Raw genomic sequence first — 24,068 nt, 5'->3', positions numbered from 1 at the left:
GGGTCCTAGGGGGAGCAGTTAGGGTGGGGGGTTCTCAGCAGGGGGCAGTCAGGGGACAAGAAGCAGGGGGGGTTGGGTTCTGAGGGGGGCACTCAGGGGGTGGGAAATGGGAGGGAGTGGATGGGGGCGGGGCAGGGCTAGGGCAGGGCTTCCCCCTCCCAGTGTCCTCTTTTTTGATTGTGGAAATATGGTAACCCTAGTTTAACCCAAAAGCTTTGCCTTTGAACGGCTGCTGCTGGGGGTTTGCCCAGGAGCTGAGTAGAACCAGGGGCTCAGTTTGAAATGAGCCCCGGACCCCGGCCCATGTAAAACTGGTGAGGGAGAGAGTTTGTAACCCCCCTGAGCCCTCTGGGCCTGTGAGACTGTGACGAAGTGGGACTGTTCTTAATGTTTTTCTCAGTTTCTTTTTGCTAGCAGTAGAACAAGAGCTCTCCCCCCGCCACTCTTAATCAATTGCCCTGTTGAACGGGGGTTAGAAGCAAGCACCTTCTTTTGGAAACACCCTCTTTGCAGCATTGGGACAACACTCAAAAGAAAGCAGCACAAAGGACCAATGGACACAGACACAGAGTTTGAATCTGGTCTAGATTTGCATAAGAGAAAAGCTGCTATAAAAGTGAGGTGTCTTGCAGAGGACCCCGGGTCTCGTCTTGTCAACATGGGAGCATCGATCCGGATCGGCAGAAGCCCGGCTCCACCCCCTCCCCCATCTAACTCACCTGGCCAGTGAAGTTAAGGGGAGCAACTAATTGGTAACAACAAGACGGAGTGTGTTTGTGTGTGTGTGTGAGTGTAAGTGTAATATATTATATGCATATAATACAGTGTTAATGAATACATGTATTACTAATAAATGTGGCGTTTTGTCTTATTCCCCCTGAAAAGATCCTGTGCAGTACTTTAAGTACAACAATATGAAAATTATCAGAGATTGATCTACACACACAGTGCCACGGCTCGTGTCGCAGGTGGGTAGCTTGGCTGGCTGAGCAGGAAGGCTGCAGAGTCAAACCCTCCAGCACCAGGAAGTGTCACAGTTACGTTTTCCTCAACTCTGCCCCCTTTAATTGCATGAGCACGTATTAATTTTACCTACATGGGTCACCAGCCAGCTTTAAAATCAGAATGCAACAAAGCAGGCGGGTGTGTGTGTGTGTGTGTGGGGGGGGGGGGTTGTGAATCTGTGTGGAAATACAGGAGAACCTGAGAGTTACAATCACAGAAAAAGTTTCCTTCCCTTGTCAAATCTTTCTTTTTAAACTTCCCCTTTATTGTTTTTGTAGTTTATGTGTAACACCGAGCTGCTCTGTATTTACTTATTTTTTTCAGTTATCTCTGATGCTGTCTGTTTGCTCACTTCCAGTTCCAAATGAGGGGTGTGGTTGATTGGTCAGTTCTGGGGTGTGGTTGATTGGTCAACTCTGAGGTTCTACTGTAATGGTCAGTGGAAAATTGAAGACAAGACCTTGTGGTCTCCTGGCTCCCAGCCCGATGCACCTTCCCCAATGCTGCAGAGTGCACTGAGAGTGACTGTCATGGAGTGTGGGGGAGTCAGGGCCCTGCATCCCCCACTTCCTGCGATTCACTGGGACTCTCAGCTAGCCAGTAAAACAGAAGGTTTATTGGACGACAGGCACACAGTCCCAAACAGAGCTTGTAGGTACAATAGGACCCCTCAGTCAAGTCCTTCTGACAGGGGGCCGGGAGCTTAGACCCCAGTCATAAGAACATAAGAATGGCCGTACTGGGTCAGACCAAAGGTCCATCCAGCCCAGTGTCCTGTCTACTGACAGTGGCCAATGCCGGGTGCCCCAGAGGGAGTGAACCTAACAGGTAATGGTCAAGTGATCTCTCTCCTGCCATCCATCTCCACCCTCTGACAAACAGAGGCTAGGGACACCATTCCTTACCTATACTGGCTAATAGCCATTAACTGACTAAACCACCATGAATTTATCCAGTTCTCTTTTAAAAGCTGTTATAGTCCTAGCCTTCACAACCTCCTCAGGCAAGGAGTTCCACAAGTTGACTGTGGGCTGTGTGAAGAAGAACTTCCTTTTATTTGTTTTCAACCTGCTGACCATTAATTTCATTTGGTGGCCCCTAGTTCTTGTATTATGTGAACAACTAAATAACTTTTCCTTATTTACTTTCTCCACATCACTCATGATTTTATAGACCTCTATCATATCCCCCCTTAGTCTCCTCTTTTCCAAGCTGAAAAGTCCTAGTTTCTTTAATCTCTCCTCATATGGGACCCCTTCCAAACCCCTAATCATTTTAGTTGCCCTTCTCTGAATCTTTTCTAATGCCAGTATATTTTTTTGAGATGAGGAGACCACATCTGTACGCAGTATTCAAGATGTGGGCGTACCATGGATTTATTTAAGGGCAATAAGATATAATTCGTCTTATTCTCTATCCCTTTTTAATGATTCCTAACATCCTGTTTGCTTTTTTGATTGCCACTGCACACTGCATTGACGTCTTCAGAGAACTATCCACGATGACTCCGAGATCTTTTTCCTGATTCGTTGTAGCTAAATTAGCCCCCATCGTATTGTATGTATAGATAGGGTTATTTTTTCCAATGTACATTACTTTATATTTATCCACATTCAATTTCATTTGCCATTTTGTTGCCCAATCACTTAGTTTTGTGAGATCTTATTGAAGTTCTTCACAGTCTGCTTTGGTCTTAACTATCTTGAACAGTTTAATAACATCTGCAGACTTTGCCCCCTCACTGTTTACCCCTTTCTCCAGATCATTTATGAATAAGTTGAATAGGATTGGTCCTCGGACTGACCCTTGGGGAACACAACTAGTTACCCCTCTCCATTCTGAGAATTTACCATTTATTCCTGTCCTTTGTTCACTGTCTTTTAACCAGTTCTCAATCCATGAAAGGACCTTCCCTTTTATCTCATGACAGCTTAAATTAACTAAGAGCCTTTGGTGAGGGACCTTGTCAAAGGCTTTCTGGAAATCTAAGTACACTATGTCCACTGGATCCCCCTTGTCCACGTGTTTGTTGACCCCTTCAAAGAACTCTAATAGATTAGTAAGACACGATTTCCCTTTACAGAAACCATGATGACTTTTGCCCAACAATTTATGTTATTCTAAGTGTCTGACAATTTTATTCTTTACTATTGTTTCAACTAATTTGCCCGGTACTGACGTTAGACTTACCGGTCTGTAATTGCTGGGATCAATTATGGGGCTCCCTCCATTTCCTCAGCCAGCTCCAAACTGAAGCCCCCTCTAGCTGTCTCTCACCTCCTCCCAGGAGCGGCGCCAGGGTTTTTGGCGCACTAGGCAGGGGTCCTTCTGCGCTCCCGGTCGTCATCGGCAATTCTGTGGTGGGGGGGTCTTTCCGCGCTCCCGGTCTTCGGGGCACTTCGGCAGCGGGTCCCAGAGCGAGTGAAGGAGCCACTGCAGAATTGCCGCTGAAGACCCGGAGAGCGGAAGGCCCCCCCATTGCTGAATTGCCGCCCCCCCCAAATCCTGGTGCACTAGGCGACCGCCTAGGTTGCCTAAATGGAAGCATCAGCCCTGCTCCCTCCCCCTGGTTCCTCCTCCAGCCTTTGTCCAGTTTCCCAGGCAGAGGGTGTCACCTGGCCCCAACCCCCCATCTTGGGTTCTCATGTTACATGCTCAGGTATCTTCCCTCAAGGAAAGTCTCCCATCCCCCACACAGTCCCAGTAAAACTCCCCTGCAACCTTCCCAGGTCAATACTCCCCACTGCCTGCTGCATCACAGCGACCTCTCCCGAGTCCCCACAGAGACATAGAGAAGCTGGGAGCTGCAGGATGCTTGGCCAGGCTGAGGGGCCCAGGGTTTCCTGGGTTTTGGAGGGACTTCTGCTTGCTTTGGCTCCCCTAGATTTGGCCTGCAGATTAGAGCCAACATATGATGGACGCAGGAAGAGATGACACATTGTCCACTTCCTGTAGCTGGAGCCACCAGCTTAGTTCCTCATTTGGGGCTTGGTTGAGTTGGGCTTCGGGGTGTTGGTGGCAGCGCTGAGGGACCCCTGGCTGCCCCCATCATGGCATCTGCTCTCACTGTCCTCTTCCTCAGTGAGTATCGAATAAAGCCAGGGTGTGTGCCCATGGGGGGTGCATCTGAGACCAGGGCGTGTGCCCATGGGGGGTGCAATCTGAGACCAGGGCATATGCCCATGGGGGGTGGGACCTGAGACCAGGGCGTGTGGCCATTGGGGGATCTGAGACCAGGGTGTGTGCCCATGGGGGCGGTGGGGGGGTTGAAACCAGGGTGTAGGATCCAGTTGCTCTGGTATCTGGTTATTAACAAGCCGTCTCCCCTCCAGGCTGCTGGCTGGCCGGGCACAGCGGGGTGTGGGGAGGTGAGTATCAGTTTGTGGGGAGGACGATAACATCAAGGAGAGGGGAGGGGATACGTGGGGTGGAGAAAAGAGGAACTGAGCCCTGAACCTTCCTCAAAACTCAACCCAAACTCCCCCCGTGAGCTCAGACCCATCCCCATTCTTCTGTGAACCTCCCCAGTCCCAGCCCCGCTAGGGAATAATTAGGAGCTGAATCTGGCTCGAGGGGTCTGACGAAGCAGATGGAAACCATCCTCTAGTTTAATGTCCTGCCCCCACCCCCCCGCCCCCAGGCTGTGAGGAATGAGCGGGGGCAGCATGTGGATTTATTTCAGCTCATACAGATGCTAACAGGGCCCATCCATGGGCTCTAGATCCCCTCGGGGAACCGAAACGTTTATGGTCAGTGCAGCCGCAGGCAGAACCCCCAGAACCTCCCCTGCTCCGAGATCCACCCCAACACCTCCCTCCCCTGCACTCACAGCCCCACACCCCGATCCCAAGGCCTGGGGAAAGGTGGGTCTTGTGAGATTCCTGCCAGTCACAGACTCTATTTCCAACCCTGGGATGGGGGGCAGAGCTGCAGGGGCCCACTGCTCAGGCTCCCTGGCTGGCCTCAGGAGGAGGGGGGAGAAGGCAGGGGATCTCTCATGGAGCCCGGTCCTGAGCTACGTCTGGGTGAACCCCCTGCCCCGTAGCCTCATGGGCAGGCAGTGCTAACCCTGGTAGGGGACAGACTCCTAGAGAGGCCGAATGACGGATGGACTGAATTGGGGCGGAGGGGAGGTGGGGGCTGTGTCTTCCCTGTTTAACTCCTGTCTCTTGTTGAAAGCAGGGCGTGAATTTCTAAAACCCACCATCTCGGTGAGCCCCAGCAGGGTGGTGGCAATCAGGGGAAACGTCACCATCCGCTGTGCGGGTTTGTACCGGGACATGGAGTTCTTTCTGCGTAAAGCTGGACAACGGAACTCGCAGAGGCAGATGGTGCCTGATGGGACCGTGGCTGAATTTCCCATCGCCAATGTCAGCCGGGAAGATGGAGGGAGCTACGCCTGCGACTATCGCCCCATAACGGATCAGAGTCGCTGGTCGAATCTCAGCGACCCCGTCGAGATCATTGTAGGAGGTGAGGGGCCCGGCTCAGTGCCCGGCTCCCAGCCCCACACCCAGCCAGACCCACAGGGGGTCTCTGCATGATGGGACGCTCACAGCCAGGCTCTGCCCTGATCCCTGGGCCCAGCAGAGGGGACGCCTGGCCAGGGAGCAGGGACAGAGTCACTGGGGGTTCCCCAGCCATGGGGGAGAAGCAGCCACTGGAGATTTGGGGCAGAGGAAGGCCAGGGGCTGGGACTGGGGGATGGGGCTGCCCTGGCCTAGCACAGGGCTGGGGTCACCCGGGCTGGCCAGCGCAGCTGGAGCTGCTCAGCCTCGCACGGCTGGAACTGGAGTCAGTTGGCTGGCTGGGGCTGACCTGGGCCTGGGGCTGTGCCGGGGGTCTCTGGAGGTGGGGATGGGGGGCTCGGGGTTCTCGCCAGCCGGGGTTTCTCCGGCCAGGGAAGGGGGTGGCGAGGGGTACTCAGGGCTTCTGCCACTAGAAGCGGGGCCTTGTGTAGTGGTGGTGGGGGGGGCTGCAGGGATAGTCTCCCGGAAAGGGAGGTCCACGCATCGCACATGGGGGATGGAATCACTGGAGGGAGCAGCAGTAGCGTTACCATATTTAAAAAATAAAAAAATAGGACACTCCACGGGGCCCTGGCCCCGCCCCTTTCCCACCCCAGCCCCCCCAACTCTGCCCCTTCCCTCCCCTTCCCCAAAGTCCCCACCCTAACCCCACCCCCTCCCCTGAGCGCCCGCATTCCCCCTCTTCCCTCCCAGCCACACGAAAAGGGTTGCCCGAGCGCTACCAGCTTCACGGTTTGCTTTGCAGCCCCCAGACCCTGCGCCCTCGGCCGCCGCTTCCCCAGTGCAGCTGGAGCCCGGGATGGGAAGCACCCAGCCGGGGGCGCAGGGTGTGGAGGCTGCCCGGCATACTGTGAAGCCGATAGTGCTTGGGCTTCGGGCAGCCCCCTTGCCTCCGGACCCTGCGCCCCCGGCCGGGCACTTCCGCTCCCGGGCTCCGGCGGCTGCTGTGCTCCCTGAACTCCTGGGTTCTGTAAGCGCCTAGCTGCCCGAGCGCTACCGGCTTCGGGCAGCCCCCACGCCTCTGGACCCTGCGCCGCCGGAGCCCGGGAGGGGAAGTGCCTGGCCGGGGGCGCAGGGTCCAGAGGCATGGGGGCTGCCCGAAGCCCATAGCGCTCGGGCAGCTCGGCTCTTACAGAGCCCAGGAGTCAGGGAGCACAGCAGCCCCCGGCGCCCGCTCTAAGGTAAGCCAGGGAGTATTTTTCCCGGACATGTTCGGCTTTTTGGAAATTCCCCCCGGATGGGGGTTTGTTTACCAAAAAGCCGGACATGTCCGGGAAAAACCGGACGTATGGTAACCCTAAGCAGCAGCCACTGGAGATTGAGGGAGGGGGGATCCCTGTCCCTGGGGGAGCTGCGGAGCAGAGGACCTTTCCCAGGGGGATACTCCCCATCTTGGGTAATGCACAGAGGGCTCGGGGCCCAGGGGCTGCTCAGCCGGCCCCTCCCCACTCCCTTGGAAACCCAGTACTCAGTCGGGAGCTGTGCTGGGGAGGGGCTGGTGGCTGGGTCGTTGTGTCAGCCCCTCCCAGCCCAGGGTCTGCGTCTCACGGCCTGTCTCCTTCTGCTCCCAGAGCCCACTCTGCCCAAGCCCTCCATGTCCATCAAACCCAGCGGGGGGGTCTCCCTGGGGGGAGCCGGGAGCGTCTGGTGTCGGGGGCAGCGCAAGGGCATGCGGTTCGTCCTGAATAAAGAGGGACGCCATTTCCCACCTGCGGATTCGGACGACTTTGAGGCTGTGTTTCCCATCAGCAACGTGCGCCGGGAGGATGGGGGGAACTACAGCTGCTCCTCTCACAGCAGATTGGAGCCATTCGCCGTGTCGTACCCCAGCGACCCCGTGGAGCTGGTGGTGAGAGGTGAGGGGTCCGGCTCCGTGTCCCCGTTCCCAGCCCCACCCCCAGCCAGACCCTCATGGGGGCTCGGTGCCAATGGGACACTCAGAGCCAGGCTCTGCCCTGAGCCCTGACCCCGCAAAGGGGACGTCCGGCCAGGGAGTGGGGACGGAGTCACTGGGGGGGGTTCCCCAGCCAGGAGCAGCAGCCCCTGGAGACTCGGGGCAGGGAGGCTACTTTAAAGTTGCCCCTTGTGCGTAGGAACCACGAGTCGCTATTTAAACCCGTGATCCCATTCCCTCTATTCTCCAGCGCCTGCCCCAGGCAATGCCCCGGCCCGGGCTGAATGAGGCAGGGGCTGCAGGAGAAGCGGTGGCTCGGTGGAAACAGCGCTGGGCTGGGACCCAGGAGATCTGGTCCAGCAACTGGCGCGGGCACACACTCTGTGTGATGGGAGGATGTAGCGGTTTTCAAAACTGTCCTTCATTGTGCGGGGCTCAATCTTCAGGGTTCTCAGACCGAGCGCCCACAAGCCGAAATGCCCACAGTTAGCGGAGACCTCTGCAAACGCTGGCCTCAATAGCGCTGGATCCCTTGTGTTGTGGGAGTATGTACAGCCCCCGCCATGATCAGGGCCCTGTTGTGCCAGGCGCAGCATAAACACAGAGTGAAGAGACAGTTCCGACCCCTGGGAGCTCACTGAGGACAGTGAGGATGTCTGTGCCTCAGTTTCCCGCTATGTAGAATGGGAGGCTGACTCCCTTCTTGTGTGCGGCTCGGGGCCTGTGGTGCTGGGTGGTGCCGGACACCAGAGTCCAGCCCGTGAGTTGCTCTGGTGCTCGGGGGGCTGGATGCAGTGAATGGGGCAGGGTCAACACATGGACATATGAAGATCCCAAGAACTAGGGAGCCGTGGCTCCATGTCTGTGGGGTTGGGAGCCCAGCTCGCAGGGTCGGGATTCTGGGTGGGGGGAACTCTGGGATCTGAGAGAGAATCTCTGCCCGGGGGCCCCAGGATCTCCCCAGGGCTGCGGCCGGCCGGGGAGGCCGGGGCTGGGTGGGTGCCCGGGTCTGGCTCTCACAGCCTGTCTCCTGTGCCCAGATCCCAGCTTACCCAGACCCTCCATCTCTCTGAGCCCCACTGGGGTCACCGCCCCAGGGGCAAACGTCACCATCCGGTGCCAGGGGCAGCGACGGAATGTGACGTTTTTCCTGCACAAGCCTGGAGACCCGAAACCGCAGCGACCTGTGGACCCTGCTGGGGACTGGGCCGAGTTCCTCATCCCCATCGTGGGTCTGCAGCACAAAGGGAAATACAACTGCAGCTACCGGCCTCAATCAGAGCCCTTCGTCTCCTCGCAGCCCAGCGACTCAGTGGAGCTGGTGGTAGCAGGTGAGGGGCCCATCTCGAAATCCCAGCTCCCAGCCCCACATCCAGCCAGACCCTCGCGTGGGGCTCCATGCTGCTAGGATGCTCAGAGCCAGGCTCTGCCCGGCGGGAGATACAGCTGCTCCTATCACAGAAGATCGGAGCCATTCTCTGTGTCGTACCCCAACGACCCCATGGAGGTGGTGGTGGGAGGTAAGGGGACCGGCTCGGCGTCCCCGTTCCCAGCCCCACACCCAGCAAGACCCTCACGGGGGCTCGGTGCCAATGGGACGCTCAGAGCCAGACTCTGTCCTGAGCCCTGACCCCGCAGAGGGGACGCCCCGCTCCGGAGTGGGGACGGAGTCACTGGGGGGTTCCCCAGCCAGGGGGGAGCAGCAGCCCCTGGATGCGACTTTAATGCTGTCCCCAGTTTGTATGAACCGTGAATCTCTATTAAATTTTGTGATCCCATCCCCTCTGTTCTCCAGCACCCGCCCCAGGCAGTGCCCCGGCCCGGGCTGAATGAGGCAGGGGCTGCAGGAGAAGAGGTGCCTTGGTGAACACGGCGCTGGGCTGGGACCCAGGAGATCTGGGCCAGCTCCTGGTGCAGCCACAGACTCTGTGTGATGGGAGCACGTCGCGGTTTTCAAAAGTGTCCTACATTGTGGGGGGGCCTCAATCTTCAGGGTTCTCAGGCTGAGCACCCACAAACCGAGACGCCCACAGTTAGCGGAGATCTCTGCAAATGCTGGCCTCAATAGCGCTGGATCCCTTGTGTTGCGGGTGCATGTAGGGCCCTCGCCATGATCAGGGCCCTGTTGTACCAGGCGCTGCATAAAGACAGAGTGAAGAGACAGTCCCTTCCCCTGGGAGCTCACTGAGGAAATTGAATATGTCTGTGCCTCAGTTTCCCGCTATGTAGAATGATAGGCTGACTCCCTTCTTGTGTGTGGCTCGGGGCCTGGTGCTGGGCAGTGCCGGGCACCAGAGACCAGCCTGTGAGTCGCTCTCTGCTCGGGGGGCTGGATGCAGTGAATGAGGCAGAGGCCACACATGGGCATATGAGGATCCCAAGAACTAGGGAGCTGGGGCTCGGTGTCTGTGGGGCTGGAAGCCCAGCTCGCAGGGCTGGGTTTCTGGGTCGGCGAAACTCTGGGATCTGGGAGAGAATCTCTGCCCTGGGGCCCCAGGATCTGCCCATGACTGCGGCCAGCCGGGGAGGCCGGGGCTGGGTGGGTGCCCGGGTCTGGCTCTCACAGCCTGTCTCCTCTCCGCAGATCCCAGCTTACCCAGACCCTCCATCTCTCTGAGCCCCACTGGGGTCACCGCCCCAGGGGCAGACGTCACCATCCGCTGTCAGGGGCAGCACCGGGACGTGAGGTTCTTCCTGCACAAGGCTGGAGACCTGAACCCGCAGCGACACATGGACCCTGCTGGGGACGGGGCCGAGTTCCGCATCCCCACCGTGGGACGGCAGCATGGAGGGAACTACAGCTGCAGCTACCAGAACCGATCAGAGCCCTTCATCTCCTCAGAGCCCAGCGACCCCGTGCAGCTGGTGGTAGCAGGTGAAGGGCCCGGCTCAGCATCCCCGCTCCCAGCCCCACACCCAGGCGGTCCCTCACGGGGGGCTCCATGCTGCTGGATGCTCAGAGCCAGGCTCTGCCCTAAGCCCTGGGCCCAGCAGAGGGGATGCCCGTCCGGGGAGCGGGGATGACGTGGGTGGCAGGTATAATAGGCCAGAGAAAGCTCTGCCTTCCCTGGCTGGAGCCGCTGCTGAGGGATGCTGGGCTGTGGTTGGCCAGCTGGTCGGGGCCTGGGGCTGGCTGGCTAGGTGCTAGGGGCTGCTCTGGCCTAGCACAGGCCTGGGGTCACCCGGGCTGGCTGGCGCTGGTGGGGTTCTTGGCATCACATGACTGGGGCTTAGGTTGGTTGGGTGGCTGTGGCTGACCCAGGACTCAGCCGGGCTAGCCAGCCAGCCGGAGGCTGGGATTTGTCAGCTGGGGTCTGGGGCTGCTCTGGCCGGCGCAGGGATGTGGTCGCTCGGGCCAGCGGGCGTGACTGGGGCTGCTCGGGCTGGCCAGGCTGGGGCTGGGGTCAGTCGGCCGGCATGGCTGGGGCTCCGGTCCGTTGGCTGGCTGCGGCTGACCCGGGACTGGGGCTGTGCCAGGGGTCCTCTGGTGGCGGGGGTGGGGGGGCAGTCTTGGAGTTCCGTCCGAGCCAGGGGTTCTCTGGCTGGGGGAGGGGGGTGGCGAGGGGCACTCAGGGCTCCTGCCACTAGAAGTGGGGCTTTGTGCAGTGGGGGGCTGAGGTTGCAGGGCTAGCCTCCCGGAAATGGGGGTCCACGCACTGCCCAATGGGGGATGGAGTCACTGGGGGGAGCCGCAGCCGCTGGAGATTTCAGTCTGAGGGAGGGGGGATCCCTGGCTCCAGGGGAAGCTGCGGAGCAGGGGGCCTTTCCCAGGGGGATACTCCCCATCTCCGGGGACACACAGAGCTTTTGGGGCCTAGAGGCTGCTCAGCCGGCCCCTCCCCACTCCCCTGGATGCCCAGCACTCAATGGAGAGCTGTGCAGGGGAGGGGCCGGTGGCTGGGTCGCCGTGTCGGCCCCTCCCCGCCCGGGGTCTGCGTCTCACGGCTTGTCTCCTTCTGCTCCCAGAGCCCTCTCTGCCCAAGCCCATCATCAGGCCCAGCGGGGAGGTCTCCCTGGGGGGAGTTGTGTCCGTCCAGTGTCGGGGGCAGGGCCAGGGCGTGCGGATCGTGCTGAATAAAGGGGGACGCCATGTTGCACACGTGGATACGGAGAAGTCAGAGTTTGAGTTTCCCATCAACAACGTGCGCCGGGAGCAGGGCGGGAACTATAGCTGCTCCCATCACAGCAGGTCGGAGCCGTTCGTCAGGTGGAGCGACCCCGTGGAGCTGGTGGTGAGAGGTGAGGGGCCCGGCTCGCGTCCCTGTTCCTAGCTCCACCCCCAGCCAGACCCTCACGGGGGATCGGTGCCAATGGGACACTCAGAGCCAGGCTCTATCCTGATCCCTGACCCCAAAGAGAGGACGCCCGGCTGGGAAGTGGGGACAGAGTCACTGGGGGCTTCCCCAGCCAGGGGGGAGCAGCAGCTCCTGGAGGCTACTTTAACATTGTCCCCAGTTTGTATGAACCGTGAGTCGCTATTTAATCCCATGAGCTCCTCCCCTCTGTTCTCCAGCGCCCGGCCCAGGCAGTGCCTCGGCCCGGGCTGAATGAGGCAGGGGCTGCAGGAGAAGCAGTGGCTTGTTGGACACAGCGCTGGGCTGGGACCCAGGAGATCTGGCACAGCTCCTGCTGCGGCCATAGACACTGTGATGGGAGCACACCGCGGTTTTCAAAAGTGTCCTTCATTGTGGGGGGGCCTCAATCTTCAGGGTTTTCAGGCCGAGCGCCCAGAAACAGAGATGCCCACAGTTAGCGGAGACTTCTGCAAACGCTGGCCTCAATAGCGCTGGATCCCTTGTATTGCGGGTGCATGTAGGGCCCCTGCCATAATCAGGGCCCTTTTGTGCCAGGCGCTGCATAAAGACAGAGTGAAGAGACAGTCCCGGCCCCTGGGATCTCACTGAGGACAGTGAGGATGTCTGTGCCTCAGTTACCTGCTATGTAGATGGGAGGCTGACTCCCTTTTTGTGTGCGGCTCGGGGCCTGTGGTGCTGGGTGGTGCCGGGCACCAGAGACCAGCCCGTGAGTTGCTCTGTGCTCGGGAGGCTGGATGCAGTGAATGAGGCAGGGGCCACACATGGGCATATGAGGATCCCAAGAACTAGGGAGCCGAGGCTCCACGTCTGTGGGGTTGGGAGCCCAGCTCGTAGGTCCGGGATTGTGGGTGGGGGGAACTCTGGAATCTGGGAGAGAATCTCTGCCTGGGGGCTCCAGGATCTGCCCGTGGCTGCGGCCGGCCGGGGAGGCCGGGGCTGGGTGGGTGTCTGGGTCTGGCTCTCACAGCCTGTCTCCTCTCCGCAGATCCCAACTTACCCAGACCCTCCATCTCTCTGAGCCCCACTGGGGTCACCGCCCCAGGGGCAAACGTCACCATCCGGTGTCAGGGGCAGCGCCAGAATGTGACGTTCTTCCTGCACAAGGCTGAAGACCCGAACCTGCAGCAACACATGGACCCTGCTGGGGACGGGGCCGAGTTCCACATCCCCACCGTGGGACGGCAGCACGGAGGGAACTACAGCTGCAGCTACCGGAACCGATCAGAGTCCTTCATCTCCTCAGAGCCCAGCGACCCCGTGCAGCTGGTGGTAGCAGGTGAGGGGCCAGGCTCTACGTCTCCGCTCCGAGCCCCACATCCACCCTCATGGGGGGGTCGTAGAGCGAGTCTGGGCTGTCGCAATTAGCGCCCCCAGGTTTGATATAGCCCCGTTTAGCAGACAAGCTCCCCCGTAACTCTGTAGACACAGGGACATTCCTACTCCCAAATAGGGACCGCCACACCCAGACCTGCTCCGCAGTGACTCCAGGTATGAATGGCACCTGGCTGGGGCAGGGACCGTCTCCTGGCCTTCCTCTGTTACAGGAAAACCCGAGGAAGTGAGTGCCCTGCCCAGGAAGGGAAGGGTTAAAGACGCTGCTAAGCCGGGCTGGGAAGGGGTCATGGCTTGGATGGTAGACAGGGAAGGAAACCCATGGGGTGGGGCAGGGGCCCAGCAGGGGGCGCTCTCCCCTGGCAGTGAGAGCTGGCCCCAAAGCCCCTGGGCAGCACTAGGGGGCGCTGGGCTGCAGGGGGTGGGGAAGGGGGCTCGGTAGGGGGCACTGTGCTGCCGGGGGCGGGAACCTGTCTCTAGGGTATCCAGGCTCAGCAGCTGGAGGGGTCGGGGCTCCCCCTGGCAGAGCGTGGGGGGCAGGGATTCTGTCCTGGGCCTTCCCCTGTCCCAGCTGCCCTGTAGGGCAGAGGGGCAGGGCTGATACATGGGGATCAGGGTCGACTCATGGACAAATCTGCTTCATGTCTTTGCAGGGTAAGGACCAGCCCCGAGACAGAGCAGATGAGACCCCAGCTCTGCTTCCCATCCCAATCTACCTGCCCTAGGATTCAGGACTCCTGGGTTCTCTCCCCGGCTCGGGATGGGAAGTGTTGTCCAGTGGTTACACCAGGGGGGCGAGGAGGTTTTAATGTTGTATTTTTTAGTTATTTTCCTAGTGATAGGTTGATTCTCATTAGTTGATAACCATTAAAAATGTTGATTTGCAACTAAATATAGTCTTTACACTAAATCTGGTGCTTTTTCTTTTGCTAACCATGATGGTAAACTATATCTATCCACGTTGATTGAAGCAGTTATATGGAGTCATTTACATTTCTTCAGTCTAATTTTTACATTTTGATTATGTTGGAAAATGGCAAATGATACATTTATTTCCTAGATTATGCTGATTTTTTTACTTCTGATTTGTACAATCTCTGTTTGGATGGAAATTCAAATGCACTCAAAAATGCACAGAAACAGCATTTTCAATATGTTTATTAATTAAATAAAACTACCTTAAATGTGCTGAATACATAATAAAAAAAAAGTGGATCGAAACGTATTTTTCATTTGAACCTAACTGATGTAAGGAGGTATCTGCAGTTAGTGACATGAACTGATTGTTTCTAGTCATCGTATCTCTCAGATATTAGAACTAGTAGATCTGATCCCCCCACGTGTAGTATTTATTCATAGATTGGAAGAGGAAAAGAAGCTTTCCTGCTTTCTCAACTCCCCGTCAGTATCGGAAATTTGAATGAACGTGTCATTGAACTGAACGAGCTGAATACACTGAACTGAAGAAAAGATTCTTTCTGTGCCTGCAGAAGAGGCGACTGCTGTCAAAAGCTGGTTTTACCCTTGCAGCAAACTCTGGTTCCAGGTGCTCAGCCAACGACTTCCACGAATTCAGTGGATTGACGTCCATTGAAACTGGGCAGCAAACACGGTCTAAACTACAGCAAGTCTAGGCATTAACATGGATTGTTACAATTTCAAATTTAATCCCCAATAGTCTTGTTTTTAAACAAACAAACTAACATGTTTTTTATTTAAATGAAAATAATCCAATTGACATTTTTCTTAAATCCCTTTTGTGTTTTTTTTTTTTTTTTTTTTGAAAAAATCCTTTTGATTCACCCTGATTTTAGAAGAACTTCCACATTCAAGTTAATCAAACTCTCTCTATTTCGTTATAGGAGAGAAAGCAGCAAAATTCATCATATCACTAATTCATTGAAAATTATTTACTCGATCTTAAAAGAGACTAAGTAGAGGGTTGGACACTTGATTGTTTATATAGGCCCAGTTTCCATCCCTGAACCAGTAACAATTGCACGGGATAATGCCCCAAACCCTACAGTTGATTGTCAAATCGTCTGAGCCATTCCTCGTCTGTGCTTCTGGTTTCAGAAGTTTGAGACCAACAAAAACTTCCCCTCGGCAGTCGGTGCCCATGTGGCGCTGCAGACAGAGGAGCCTGAGAAGTACCATTATGACATCGACCACAACTCAGCAACCCGCCCATCACTCACTCCCTCCACTAACCCTGATCTTAAATCCTCACCCTGCCACCTGTCTGGGTCATCTCTCCCTTTGAAACCGGCAGGTTAGCTCATTTTAACCAATGGGGTTGAATTATGCAAATCTCCTGGAGAGAGTTAGCACTGACTGGCTGAGTTAACTCTGATGTCACAAAGCGCCTCCGCCTACAGCACCAATTTAATGAGCGTGGTGCAGAAAATCAGGCTTTTCTGGTGCTGCAGTTTTCCACTTGTCACCAAGACCATCAAGGTTCTTCCCACGGATGCCGAGAAATTTTGGAATCAATTTAATGTTGTTCAAAAATTATTGTGTTACAGACAGACAAAGAAATGCCATTGAACTGACGCAGGGAGCTACAGCTGCCGATAGAGCACCAAATTAGACTTGCCCGTCTGGTCAGAGCCCAGAGACCCCATGGAGCTGGTGGTAGCAGGTGAGGGCGCAGCTCAGTATCCCTGCTCCCAGCCGGACACTCAGGGGATTTCGACGCTCAGAGCCAGGCTCTGCCCTGAGCCCTGGTCCCAGCAGAGGTGACACCTTGCTGAGGAGTGGGGATGGAGTTATTGGGGGGTTCCCAGCTGGGATATGGAGCAGCTGCTGGAGAATTGGGGCTGAGGGAGGGGGGGATTCCTCAAAAACAGTCACAAAACAGCTGTGGTGGGGAGGACCTACAGTAAAGGAGGAGAAGCCTCGTACCCCTAAGGCTGGAGAGTCTGCTGCCACCACTGCGAATAGGAAACGTAGGGTAGTGGTGGACGGAGACTCTCTGCTGAGGGGGACGGAGGCGCCCCTCTGTCGCCCTGACATTTCATCTCTGGAGGTATGCTGCCTGCCGGGGGCCCGTATCAGAGACGTTACGGAGGCATTGTCGAGGATTATCCAGCCCTCTGACTACTACCCCATGCTACTCATCCATGTGGGCACAAATGATACTGCGCGGTGTGACACTGAGCGGATCAAGAGTGACTACAGGGCTCTGGGAGTACGGGTGAAGGAGTTTGGAGCGCAGGTGGTATTCTCTTCAATTCTTCCTGTCAAAGGTAGGGGCCCGGGCAGAGACAGATGCATCATGGAGGTGAATGCCTGGCTGCGAAGATGGTGTCGCCAGGAGGGCTTTGGCTTCCTAGACCACGGGATGCTATTTGAGGAAGGACTGCTAGGCAGAGATGGCGTTCACCTTTCGAGGAGAGGAAAGACCCTATTCGGCCACAGACTGGCTAACCTAGTGAGGAGGGCTTTAAACTAGGTTTGATGGGGAAAGGTGAGCAAAGCCCACAGGTAAGTGGGGAATATGGAGACCGGGGAGATGGGTCGGAAACAAGAGGGAGTGTGAGCTATATTGGCAGTGAGAAAGGAGAGTCAGGACAAAACTGGGAGGAAAGATCAAACAAGTATCTTAGATGCCTATATACAAATGCGAGAAGTATGGGGAATAAGCAGGAAGAACTGGAAGTGCTAATAAATAAATACAACTATGACATTGTTGGCATCACTGAAACTTGGTGGGATAATACACATGATTGGAATGTTGGTGTGGATGGGTACAGCTTGCTCAGGAAGGATAGACAGGGGAAAAAGGGAGGAGGTGTTGCCTTATATATTAAAAATGTACACACTTGGACTGAGGTAGAGATGGACATAGGAGACGGAAGTGTTGAGAGTCTCTGGGTTAGGCTTAAAGGGGCAAAAAACAAGGGAGATGTCATGCTAGGAGTCTACTACAGGCCACCTAACCAGGGGGAAGAGGTGGATGAGGCTTTTTTCAAGCAACTAACAAAATCATCCAAAGCCCAAGAATTGGTGGTGATGGGGGACTTCAACTATCCGGATATATGTTGGGAAAATAACACAGCGGGGCACAGACTATCCAACAAATTCTTGGACTGCATTGGAGACAACTTTTTATTTCAGAAGGTTGAAAAAGCTACTAGGGGGGAAGCTGTTCTAGACTTGATTTTAACAAATAGGGAGGAACTCGTTGAGAATGTGAAAGTAGAAGGCAGCCTGGGTGAAAGTGATCATGAAATCATAGAGTTTGCAATTCTAACGAAGGGTAGAAGGGAGAACAGCAAAATAGAGACAATGGATTTCAGGAAGGCAGATTTTGGGAAGCTCAGAGAGCTGATAGGTAAGGTCCCATGGGAATCAAGACTGAGGGGAAAAACAACTGAGGAGAGTTGGCAGTTTTTCAAAGGGACACTATTAAGGGCCCAAAAGCAAGCTATTCCGCTGGTTAGGAAAGATAGAAAATGTGGCAAAAGACCACCTTGGCTTAACCATGAGATCTTGCACGATCTAAAAAATAAAAAGGAGTCATATAAAAAATGGAAACTAGGACAGATTACAAAGGAGGAATATAGGCAAACAACACAGGAATGCAGGGGCAAGATTAGAAAGGCAAAGGCCCAAAATGAGCTCAAACTAGCTACGGGAATAAAAGGAAACAAGAAGACTTTTTATCAATACATTAGAAGCAAGAGGAAGACCAAAGACAGGGTAGGCCCACTGCTTAGTGAAGAGGGAGAAACAGTAACAGGAAACTTGGAAATGGCAGAGATGCTTAATGACTTCTTTGTTTCGGTCTTCACCGAGAAGTCTGAAGCAATGCCTAACATAGTGAATGCTAATGGGAAGGGGGTAGGTTTAGCGGATAAAATAAAAAAAGAACAAGTTAAAAATCACTTAGAAAAGTTAGATGCCTGCAAGTCACCCGGGCCTGATGAAATGCATCCTAGAATACTCAAGGAGCTAATAGAGGAGGTATCTGAGCCTCTAGCTATTATCTTTGGAAAGTCATGGGAGACGGGAGAGATTCCAGAAGACTGGAAAAGGGCAAATATAGTGCCCATCTATAAAAAGGGAAATAAAAACAACCCAGGTAACTACAGACCAGTTAGTTTAACTTCTGTGCCAGGGAAGATAATGGAGCAAGTAATTAAGGAAATCATCTGCAAACACTTGGAAGGTGGTAAGGTGATAGGGAACAGCCAGCATGGATTTGTGAAGAACAAATCATGTCAAACCAATCTGATAGCTTTCTTTGATAGAATAACGAGCCTTGTGGATAAGGGTGAAGCGGTGGATGTGGTATACCTAGACTTTAGTAAGGCATTTGATACGGTCTCGCATGATATTCTTATCGATAAACTAGGCAAATACAAATTAGATGGGGCTACTATAAGGTGGGTGCATAACTGGCTGGATAACCGTACTCAGAGAGTTGTTATTAATGGTTCCCAATCCTGCTGGAAAGGCGTAACGAGTGGGGTTCCGCAGGGGTCTGTTTTGGGACCGGCTCTGTTCAATATCTTCATCAACGACTTAGATATTGGCATAGAAAGTACACTTATTAAGTTTGCGGATGATACCAAACTGGGAGGGATTGCAACTACTTTGGAGGACAGGGTCATAATTCAAAATGATCTGGACAAATTGGAGAAATGGTCTGAGTTAAACAGGATGAAGTTTAACAAAGACAAATGCAAAGTGCTCCACTTAGGAAGGAAAAATCAATTTCACACATACAGAATGGGAAAAGACTGTCTAGGAAGGAGTACGGCAGAAAGGGATCTAGGGGTTACAGTGGACCACAAGCTAAATATGAGTCAACTGTTGCAAAAAAAGCAAACATGATTCTGGGATGCCTTAACAGGTGTGTTGTGAGCAAGACACGAGAAGTCATTCTTCCGCTCTACTCTGCTCTGGTTAGGCCTCAGCTGGAGTATTGTGTCCAGTTCTGGGCGCCGCATTTTAAAAAAGATGTGGAGAAATTGGAAAGGGTCCAAAGAAGAGCAACAAGAATGATTAAAGGTCTTGAGAACATGACCTATGAAGGAAGGCTGAAAGAACTGGGTTTGTTTAGTTTGGAAAAGAGAAGACTGAGAGGGGACATGATAGCAGTTTACAGGTATCTAAAAGGGTGTCATGAGGAGGAGGGAGAGAACTTGTTCACCTTAGCCTCTAAGGATAGAACCAGAAACAATGGGTTTAAACTGCAGCAAGGGAGGTCTAGGTTGGACATTAGGAAAAAGTTCCTAACTGTCAGGGTGGTTAAACACTGGAATAAATTGCCTAGGGAGGTTGTGGAATCTCCGTCTCTGGAGATATTTAAGAGTAGGTTAGATAAATGTCTATCAGGGATGGTCTAGACAGTATTTGGTCCTGCCATGCGGGCAGGGGACTGGACTCGATGACCTCTCGAGGTCCCTTCCAGTCCTATAATCTATGATTCTATGATTCTATGACCCCAAGGATTCCTGGGCAGCTGAAGTAGGGTGAGAAAGAAAACAGATGGGACAGCAGGCAACAGCTCCCCACAGCCCAGAGTGCTCCTGGTGGAAAGGGCTGGTAGAGTTTGGAGGGAGGCTGCCCAGTCCCTGGAGAGAGACACCAGCACCCAGTGAGGTAGCAAGCGGCACCAGACAAATCAATTAACAGCAGGATACTAAGGGAGGAAAAATAACTTTTGAAGTGGTAAGAGTGTGGCCCATTACAGACAGTTGACAAGAAGGTGTGAGTAACAGTAGGGAGAAATCAGTATTGGGGAAATTAGATTTAGGTTTTGCAATGACCCAACCATTCCCAGTCTTTATTCAGGCCTAATCTGATGTTGTGCAGTTTGCAAATTAATTCCAGTTCTGCAGCTTCACGTTAGAGTCTGTTTTTGAAGTTTTGTTGTTGAAGAATTGTCACTTTTAGGTATGTTATTGAGTGACCAGAGAGATTGAAGTGTTCTTGTAGAGTGCAGATTCATGCCTGCGGTGCCTCCTGCTGGTCATCTTCGGGAATTAGCTCTTGTCACGGAGTATTGGGGGACTCAGGGCCCTGCACCCCCGGCTTCCTGCGATTCACCATGACTCTCAGCCAGCCAGTAAAGCAGAAGGTTTATTTGGATGACAGGAATACAGTCCAAGACAGGTCTTGCAGGCACAGACAACAGGGCCCCCCTCAGTTAGGTCCAGCTTGGGGTCCCAGGGCATGCCAGCCCACCCCCCTTTGGGGAGTCAGAGCCATCTCTGCCTCCCAGCCATCTCTCCAGCCTGCTTCCAGCACTCTGCTTTCAGCGACCCCTCCCACCGCCTTTGTTCAGTTTCCCGGGCCCCGGAGTCACCTGACCTCCAACCCCCTCCTGGGTTCTCATGTTACAAGCTCAGGTATGTTCCCTCGGGCAGACTCCCATCCTCCGATGCAGACCATCCTAGTCACACTCCCCTGTCAGCATTCCCATACCCCAGCAAGAACAGACCCAGTTCGTCACATCTCTCCCCCCTTCGAGACCGAACTGAGCGGGGTCACTTTAGCCAGTGACCTGGGGAAGTTCGAACCTACCCCCGTTCCCATGGATGCCCCCGCATCCCTCCAGTTCCTTGGTGGGAATTACACCAGGCCCCTTCAGTTTCACGCCCCCCCTTAGGTCGGGGTGCTTGATGGCACTCGCAGTTCGCATGTGGGAAGGTTTATGCGGCCTGTGCCCTTTTCCCACCCCCATACCTCTGGGGTTCCAACTGGGCTGTGGTCTTCTCCCAGCGCTCCAGTCTGGAGGTCTGTGCTTTGGGCTCTCTTGGTTTAGAGCCGCCCTTTTAACCTTGGCCACCCTCTGGAAAGGATCCTTTATGCTGGGCAAGGGTCCTAAAGCTGTTTTCCCCTTGTCCCAGGCCTTCCTCCCCCTCTGACAGGGGTCACAGGATCGGCAGTACTGTCGGACAGTAACAAAGACCCCAGGCCAGTAAAAGCTCCGTAGCAGCCTCTGCTGGGTACGCCAGGTTCCCTGGTGCCCTGAGAGGGGAATGTCATGGGCCCGGCACAGCAGCTGGCGGCGATACTTCTGGGGTACCACCAGCTGCCTCCTGATCCCCCCTGACTCCATTTTCCCTGGGGGAGCCCATTCTCGGTACAGGAACCCCTTCTCCCACAGGAACCTTTTCCGGCCACCTCGTCCCATGGTCTGTACCGCATTGAGGTCGGCCAGGTCCCTTATCTTCCGCAAGGAGGGATCTCTCTGCAACTCGGCCTGGAACTCAGCAGCTGGGACAGGGATGGCCACCTGCTCTTTCTCGCCCGCTGGGTCTGAAGCTGCAGCCTCCCTGAGCCGTGTCCCTGGGCGTTCCCTCCCCACCAGGTTAGGGTCCTGCGCCTCAGGCAAGGCACCCCCCCCAAGGCCAGGGCGCAGGGCCCCTCGCCGGCTCTGACTGCGGGTCACAACCAGTGCCTTTTGGGGGTTGCTGGGCCAGTTCTCCAGGTCCCCCCCCATCAATACCTCAGTGGGCAAATACGGGTATACCCCCACATCCTTGGGGCCCTCCTTGGCCCCCCACTTCAGGTGTACCCTTGCCACGGGCACTTTGACTGGTGTTCCGCCCACCCCCGTCAGGGTCAGGTAGGAGTTGGGCACCACCTGATCTGGGGCCACCACCTCGGGCCGGGCCAGCGTCACCTCTGCGCCCGTATCCCAGTATCCATTGACCTTCCTCCCATCCACCTCCAGGGGAACAAGGTACTCTCTCCGGAGGGACAGCCCCGCGCCCACCGTATAAACCAAAAACCCTGAGTCTGGGGCATCCAGCCCCCTAGAGGAGCTGGCCTGGTTCCCTTCTCTCTCTTGAGCAGTTGATAAGCTGCCAGCCCCTCTTGCGTGAGAAGCCTGCCCCTCGTCCGTCTGGGCCTCTACCAAGTTAACCCTATGCGGGTTCGGTCTGCTCAGTCTGTCCTTGAGCTTGGGGCACTGGGCCCGAACGTGGCCTCTTCGGCCGCAGTAATAGCAGCTCATGTCCTGTGGGTCCCCTCGAGCCGGTCGGTTGTCCCTGACGCTGGGCATTCCCCGTGGGAGGGGATTCCCCATATTCCCCCTTTGGGAGGTCCCAGGGTGACTCTCTCTCTGCATCGCGGCGGCCTGTTCCTTTGGGGATCCTCCCTGCCACCCCCTGACCGGCTCTTTACAAACTCATCGGCCAGCTGCCCTGCGTGTCGCGGGTTCTCTGGCTTTCGGTCCACCAACCACAGCCTCAGGTCGGATGGGCACCGCTCATACAGTTGCTCCAGTACCAGCAGTTTAATCAGGTCCTCCTTCGTCTGGGCCCCACCAGCCCACTTGCTGGCGTATCTTTCCATGCGGACGGCTAGTTGCAGATATGAGATCTCAGGGGTTTTATCCTGACTCCGGAACCTTTCCCGGTACATCTCAGGAGTCAGCCCAAACTCACGTAGCAGGGCCTTTTTGAATAGTTCGTAGTCCCCTTTCTCTGCCTCTCCCAGTTGGCGGTACAATGCCACGGCTTTGGGGTCCAGTAAGGGGGTAAGGACCCGGAGTCTGTCCGCGGGATCAACCCGGTGCAGCTCGCAGGCCGTCTCAAAGGCCTCCAGGAAGTCATCCATGTCCTCCCCCTCCTTGCGTGGGGCCAGGATGCACTTATCAAAGCTCCGTGCAGTCCTGGGTCCCCCCTCACTCACCGCAGCCGGGGGTTCACTGCCCCTCAGTCTTGCCAGTTCCAGTTCATGCTGTCTCTGTCTCTCATTCTCCTCCCGTTCATGCTGTCTCTGTCTCTCTTTCTCCTCCCGTTCATGCTGTCTCTGTTGTTCACGATCCTCCAGCTCTCTCAGTTTTAGCTCTTTCTCCCATTCCAGCCAATTCCGCTCCACGGATGCCGAACGTCGCCGGGAGGATCCTCTGCTGGCCGGCGAGCTTCGCCGGGGGGATCCCCTGCTGGCCGGGAGGGTCACGGCGCCTTCGGTATTTGCTGGGCTCCTCCCCACCCTTCCCCTAGGCATAGGAAGGAGGGGTCTCGGGAAGCCCTCAGCAGCCGGCTGACCACTCCCAGCTGGGACAGACACTGGTGCCTGCGCTGCATTTGCCAGGCTGCTTCCCTGAGACACAGGGATCAGTTCATTCGCGCGATCTTCCTCCTCCAGCCGGGCAATGAGCTGTGCTTTGGTGAGCCTCCCAATGCACAGCCCCCTCTGCTTGCACAGCTCCACCAGGTCGCTCTTAAGCCGCTTGGCATACATCTTCCTGCTGGCCACTCACCGGCCTGTGTGCTCACAGCTCCCCACAGTTCCCAGGGGGACCCCTAGTGTGCCAGCCCTTCTCGAGGTCACCGCCTCTCTGCCAGGGTCGAGCTGCAGACTCCTCCGCCCCTGGGACCACTCGCTGCGATCCCCCCGGGGGACCCTGTTACTGCAAAAGTCCTTCTCGCTGGTCACACACTCCCAGGGGTAATAACCGTCTCTCTCTCACTCTTCAGCACGCCTGGTCCCCGTCAATCCCCCTTCGTTTTACTGCTCCCCAGTCACTTACTGCAGGAAGCGCCATCCACGGGGTGCAGTAGATCCCGCCGCTGCCACCAGTTGTCACGGAGTATTGGGGGACTCAGGGCCCTGCACCCCCGGCTTCCTGCGATTCACCATGACTCTCAGCCAGCCAGTAAAGCAGAAGGTTTATTTGGATGACAGGAATACAGTCCAAGACAGGTCTTGCAGGCACAGACAACAGGGCCACCCTCAGTTAGGTCCAGCTTGGAGTCCCAGGGCATGCCAGCCCACCCCCCTTTGGGGGTCAGAGCCATCTCTGCCTCCCAGCCATCTCTCCAGCCTGCTTCCAGCACTCTGCTTTCAGCGACCCCTCCCACAGCCTTTGTTCAGTTTCCCGGGCCCCGGAGTCACCTGACCTCCAACCCCCTCCTGGGTTCTCATGTTACAAGCTCAGGTATGTTCCCTCGGGCAGACTCCCATCCTCCGATGCAGACCATCCTAGTCACACTCCCCTGTCAGCATTCCCACACCCCAGCAAGA

The 24,068-nt window shown here is 55.6% G+C and overlaps 1 protein-coding gene across 1 annotated transcript; it reads left to right on the top strand.

Moving 5' to 3' along the window:
* The first annotated feature begins 289 nt into the window (after positions 1-289).
* Positions 290-15,282, top strand: LOC101943474 (immunoglobulin superfamily member 1-like). The gene is made up of 8 exons (XM_065571730.1): positions 290-4,086; positions 4,338-5,478; positions 7,106-7,390; positions 8,469-8,759; positions 10,013-10,303; positions 11,395-11,667; positions 12,730-13,020; positions 13,730-15,282. The coding sequence occupies exons 2-8, from the start codon at positions 5,106-5,108 to the stop codon at positions 13,732-13,734; spliced, it is 1,809 nt and encodes a 602-aa protein (XP_065427802.1). The 5' UTR covers positions 290-4,086; positions 4,338-5,105; the 3' UTR covers positions 13,735-15,282.
* Positions 15,283-24,068: the final 8,786 nt, after the last annotated feature.

Source organism: Chrysemys picta, chromosome 17 (genome assembly GCF_011386835.1).
Source record: "Chrysemys picta bellii isolate R12L10 chromosome 17, ASM1138683v2, whole genome shotgun sequence".
Lineage (NCBI taxonomy): Eukaryota > Metazoa > Chordata > Testudines > Emydidae > Chrysemys > Chrysemys picta.
This window is presented reverse-complemented; position numbering and strand designations above follow the sequence as displayed.